The sequence below is a fragment of the Orycteropus afer genome, unplaced genomic scaffold, assembly GCF_000298275.1.
Source record: "Orycteropus afer afer isolate SDZICR_OR568_19922 unplaced genomic scaffold, OryAfe1.0 scaffold00336, whole genome shotgun sequence".
NCBI classification, from domain to species: Eukaryota; Metazoa; Chordata; class Mammalia; order Tubulidentata; family Orycteropodidae; genus Orycteropus; species Orycteropus afer.
In genome coordinates, this window is record NW_006921923.1 from 482,042 (window position 1) to 488,336 (window position 6,295).

The 6,295-nt window shown below is 38.2% G+C and overlaps 1 protein-coding gene across 1 annotated transcript in view; it reads left to right on the forward strand.

The window, feature by feature from the left end:
• RNF128 (ring finger protein 128) overlaps positions 1-6,295 on the forward strand; it is a 188,247-nt gene that overhangs the window by 148,085 nt on the left and 33,867 nt on the right. The window contains exon 2 of the mRNA XM_007952406.2: positions 5,515-5,762. Within this exon, the coding sequence (XP_007950597.1) occupies positions 5,515-5,762 (248 nt within the window). The remainder of the gene's footprint in view (positions 1-5,514; positions 5,763-6,295) is intronic.

Consider the following 6,295-nt stretch of genomic DNA (forward strand, 5'->3'; position numbering starts at 1 on the left):
ATACTGCCTCGGAAACCCAAGGAGGGGTCGCTATGAGTCGGGGCCGACTCGACGGCAAACAACAACAACAACAACAACAACAACAATTTAAATTTGAGCAGTTCAGTATCAGCTGAAGCATAATGGGAGCGCTTGGGTCTGTAATGTTTTAAGGGCAGAGAAAAGCTTAAGGGACAAAAATCCTCAGCTAGGCCTGCTTTAGCAACACACCCACTCAGAAAAGAGGTTTTTTTTTTTTTTTTTTCTCTTCTGTTCCACAAAAGAAAGTCTGTTCTTTGGGTTATCAGAGTATAGTTCTTATGTTGTGGTTTTCAACAAAGTAGTAGGTAGAAAAACAAACATAACCTGGGATTGTATGTGTATGGACTTTGGTTTGTAAAAAGAGGTGTGAATAAGTAAGAAGAGTAAGCGGAGTCCATTTGTTTCAAGTTAAATTTTGAATTGTGTAACATTTGTACTTCAGTTTTGACAGTTCGAAGCAGTGATATTTTAGAACTTGCTTGTTTGGCCAATTTTACATAAATCTTCCCAATTCCACTAGTGCAGAGGTTATAGTAGCTCAGCTACTAACCAGAAGGTCTATGGTTCAAATCCACCAGGTGCTCCACAGGAGAAAGATGTGGCAATCTTCTTCTGTAAAGATTTACAGCCTTGTAAATCCTATGGGGTAGTATTACTATGTCCTACAGGGTCACTGTGAGTCGGAATTGACTTGACGACAGTGGGTTTCGTCTGGTTCCCAACTCCATGCTAATGTGGTCATAGTAGGAGTATTTACACCACGGAAGTTGGCACATGGTACAAAGGACTTTCATCCCCCACCACCAAGAGTCACTTGTTAAACATTCACCACTACATCTCTGGATGTACCTATTTAATTTTCATTTTTATAGTCAAATAATAGCATTAGGCTTCATTGAAGATGAAGTAGTAATGTATAATGGTGGTGAAGAGCAGTGCAGTAAAGCCACACTGTCTGGGTTTAGTTACCAGTTCTGCACCTTCCTAGCCTGTGTTATCCTAGACAAGCTAGTCAACCTCATTTTTAATGGGGATAATCGCAACACCTACTTTATAGGGGTGGTATGAGGATTAAATGGGTTAATGCATGTAAAACACTTAGAGTAAGGCCTAGTTTATAGGTAAGCCCAGTCACTTATCTGGCTACTTCCACTATCCGGAGCATAGCCAGGATTCAGGAAGTAAACAAAAATGTCAGTGAGAAACCAATATAAATGTCAGAGTACTTGCATCAAAACCTTCTAAGACTCTCTGGAAGCCTATTTTATTCTTTCTTTAGACTCAAGTTTGGATCGTCTTTTCAGAGACAACCATAGATTTAAAGTATCAAATTAGAAAGATAGGAGAGATGCTGCTAGAAGCAGCAAATTAAGTGAGAATTCATAAATGAGTCAGACTGTATGATTCTTAAGCCCTCCATATCATAGCAGTTTAGGGACAAATAACCATACTTAGTATAGTAAATAGGAGCTCTGGTAGCATAGTGGCTAAGGCACTTGACTGCTCACCAGATGGCTGGTGGTTCAAACTCATCAGCCCCTCCTCGGAAGGAAGGTTGGGCAATCCTACTTCCGTAGTGATACTGCCTCGGAAACCCAAGGAGGGGTCGCTATGAGTCAGGGCTGACTCGACGGCACATAACAACAATAAGTATAGTAAATAATGGCTTATAAAGATGATTTGGTGTCAATAAATCATAATCAGCGTATCCTAGTTAATAAAATAGGATAGTGTGGATTACTTTTTTAAAAATGTCATCAAAATTATTAAAATTAATTATTTGTATAAGGGCATGCTTTTGTTACCTGAAAAAATTTGCTTATATATGGAACACCTAATTCCCTGACAATACCAGATAAAAGAAGGCATTACTGTAATTAAGAAAGTCTGTTTATAAAATGTTCTTAATCTAGAAAAGGTATAAATCATGCCAATTAAAATGCAAAGAAAAATGAAATACTGGATAGAGATTAAAAACCAAGTGTTAGGGGAACAAAAAAGGAACATTCACACTCTGACTTGGAATATAGGGAAACTATATACTCCTCGGAAGGAAGGTTGGGCAATCCTACTTCTGTAGTGATACTGCTTCGGAAACCCAAGGAGGGGTCGCTATGAGTCGGGGCCGACTCGACGGCACACAACAACAACAACAACATATGGGAGGCAACATTTGAATAAGACTTGAGTAATAAATTGACCTGAAGAGAAGGAGCAGGGCCTGTCAGAGCAGATGTAGAGCCTGAGGAAACAGTAAACGAGAGGGAGAGGTATGAGAAGTGGGTAACTGTAGTAGACAGTCTCATGTGGCTAGATCTGAGTGTTCATGAGGTGGGAAATGGTAGAGATATATCAAACTAAAAAGGTCAGTTAGGGCCAGACCATATAAGACTTTTAATGTTAGGCCAAGGAGTCAGACTTTAATGAGTAATAATTAGCCGCTAAAGACTTTTGAGCAAGGAAGAAGCCCAATTCAAACAAGTGATGACAAAGTCAACTGGGAAGATAAACTCTAATAAAATGTTAAGGGGAGGAGATAATTGGATATAGGGAGACCAGTTAGGAGGCTACTGAAATAGTTTAGGAAGGGAAATTTGAGGGCCTATACTAAGGGAAGGGAGCTCTGGTAGCATAGTGCCTAAGGCACTTGACTGCTAACCGGAAGGCTGGCCGTTCAAACCCACCAGCCACTCCTCGGAAGGAAGATTGGGCAATCTACTTCCATAGTGATACTGCCTTGGAACTGGTAGCACTGTGGTTAAAGCATTGGGCTGCTAACCAAAAGGTTGGTGGTTCCAACCCATAAGCTACTCTGCAGGAGAAGGATGAGGCAGTAAAGATTTACTTCTTAAGTCAAGATTTACAGCCTTTGAAACCCTATGGTGCAGTTCTAATCTGTCCTGTAGGGTCGCTATGAGTTGGAATGGACTTGACTTCAACAGGTATACTAAAGGAACAGAAATGGAAAGAAGGATCTGATGATAGGAAACACCAGTAAGTAACATCTACATGACTGACTGGATGAGCAGTGAGGATTCAAACATGGTTTTGAAGTTACTAACCCAGATGACCAGAAGGGTTGTCATGCTGTGATTAATTGTGAGTAGGCTGGTGGTTCAAACCCACCAGCCACTCCTCGGAAGTGATACTGCCTCGGAAGCCCAAGGGGAGGGGTCACTGTGAGTTGGATCCAACTCGAGGGTGTGAGAGAGTTTGGTGAGGCACAATGGAGGAGGAGCAGTTTTTAGATGGTTGCAAGGGTGTGGGGAGGAAGAGATCTATAATGCTTAGAGATAGGTCTTTTATATGATTAGAGGGCTACTTCAATAGATGTTTTATAGTTGGGCTATATATTGTGGGTATGAATATGGATTGGGAGGATTGAAACACCGTATTGTTTGTAATGTGTAGACTATGTACATGTCTGATTATCCTTGTTTTTTAATTTCCATCTGACCACAATAGCCAATATGTTCCTGAGCACCCACCACTGCCACCCACCTCATATCTTCTAAAAGAATAAAAACTTAATAAAAGGGCACATCTGTGATTTCAAAGGTCTTTAATATTTTAATATATTCCACAGCCTCATTTTCAAAATCTCTGTGCTTTCAAAGATTATGGTTTACAATATCAGAAATGAACACTAGGTTACATAATTAATCAAAACTTTATATAACCAAATTTTTCCTGATAGATGGCTTGCAGAAAAAAGGCAAATAATGATAAAATAGAATGGAGATATCTGTGCTTTTAGTGTCATAGGGTGCCATTTAAAGACCCTCAGATAATTTGTAAAAAAGAGCCCATAACTTGCAAAATAACCAAAGCTCCAGACACATAAGGAATATTTGAGTCATCTTATACTGATAAAGGAGAAAGATACTACAGACTCCTTCATTCCCCCCACTTCTTTAGAGATTTTCTCCATGTAAACTAGAACAAAGTGAGTCGTTAGCCTCTAACAAACAGCAATGTGAAATGAGTCAGTAAAGTCATAAAGTTTTAACCCATTGTCTAGCGTATGTAACAAATAGTCTTTTGGAACTTTAAGGATCTGTGACAATACCCTACTAACATTTTTTTGAATTAATGACTTCAAATAAGAGAGGATCCCAGCTAGTGTGTGTTATGAGGTAGTTCTGTTTAGCCTAATCTTTTGAAGACTCTGGCAACCAGGGACTCAAATTTAAGGCACTACTTGGATAATGATTCTACTGTTTACATGACTATTTAAGATTTTTATTCTTAATTTGATCATTGAAACCATGAGTACTATTTTAATATTGTATTTTTGTATTTAAGTCCTAGTCTAAAGGTCCTTTTTAGAGTTCTGTGTGTATATGTGTGTTTCTGTTTATGCCAGATTGGAGTTTGATCATTAACCTAGGTTAGTACCTTTACCTAATATCAGTGGGAGGTTTCTGCAGTTGGCAATCTCTTAACATTCAAAGAACTCTATTCTTTTGCTTAAGATTGTTGGTCTTATTAGGTCAGATAAACTAGAAGGGATATAAACCTTGATAAGCATTGGAATGACATGAGTAATCTGACATTCTCACATTGGGAAAGATGTTTGTCCTTTATTCTTTTCTCAAGACTTATATTGTTGGGGGTAGAGAGAAAGGTATTATAAATATTGAACCTTCAATGTTAAGTTTCATCTAATTTTGGGGTTCTTTTTAATTGATATAGACTAAAAACATAAATTTCTATCAGTCTACTTGTTACCCTTATTGTTAACCTGATCAATTCCATGTGAAACCGTAGAGCACCTTGGACAAATTTTATATTGCTTTTGGGGATATAGAAAAATGACACTTGTTGGACATATGTATACATATTGCATTTGGGTTTCTGGACTTTATTTGTCTCAGAGTACTAAATTTGATATGTAAATCATCATACATTTTAGTTAGATATTTCTGTATATCTCAAATCTCAGATTCTTCAGGATGTAAGCCCTATTTTCTACCAGTCAGGGAACAATAATTATCATTAAGCAAGCTTTCGTATAAGACTCAAATGGTGCCCCAAACTCAGTACTGTCACCCTAATAAAAAAAAAATCAAACTCATTGCCATTGAGTCGATTCAGACTCATAGTGACACCCCTTGGATTTCCAAGGTAGTGAATCTTTATGGAAGTAGATTGCCTCCTCTTCCTTCAGTGGAGGGGCTGATGGGTTTGAATGGCCAGTGTTCTGGTTAGCAGGCAAATGCACCACAGAGCTCCTTTACTCAGATCCGGGGAGGAGATATTTGTTAAATATCTTAGCTTCCTTCTTAGACTTTGAGTTCTGTAAGGTCAGGAACCAAGCCTCATGCATGCTTCTATCCTCTACAGCTGTTATATGCGTAGAGGCTCAATAAATGTTAATTGAATGAATGAATGTCCTTTGTCTCATTGGGATTCATTGAAAATCATCTTAGCAATTGGATTTTTATACTAAGGAGGCTTTACCAAACTAAATTTGAATTCTTTCTTTTACAGGTGCAGGAGACATTGTTGCAATCATGATTGGCAATCTGAAAGGCACAAAAATTCTACAGTCTATTCAAAAGGGCATACAAGTCACAATGGTCATCGAAGTAGGGAAAAAGCATGGCCCTTGGGTGAATCACTACTCAATTTTCTTCGTTTCCGTGTCTTTTTTTATAATTACGGCAGCAACTGTGGGCTATTTTATCTTTTATTCTGCTCGAAGATTACGGAATGCAAGAGCTCAAAGCAGAAAGCAGGTTTGTAGTGGTCATTTCTTCCAGTTTCAAGATATTTGTATTTTAATACATTTCATTTACTAGACAGTGATCCATGCATGTATTTTATGGGCTCTGATAGTTTTTAAAAGTATACCTGCTTCCATTTTCTTAAACCTTTATTTTCTAAAACTTGTCAAGGAACTTAATCCAACTTGATCAAGTCTTTTAACACCTCATCAGGGAACACAGCCAGCATTTAATTATATAGGGGTATAAGTACATCAATTCTTTTAAATAAACATTTTTGTTAATTATAAAAACAGAACATACTCAATATTTAGAAATTAGAAAGTACAAGGAAAAAAATCTTCCCCCAAAACCCCACATAAAATTACTGTAGCCACCACCCCAAAGTAACCACTATTATTTTGGTGTGTGTCCTTTCAAATTTTCTTTGACATGTATGTGTGTGCTTGTGCATGTGAGCTCTGGTAGCATAGTGGCTAAGGCACTTGACTGCTAACCAGAAGGCTGGCGGTTCAAACCCACCAGCCACTCCTCGGAAGGAAGAT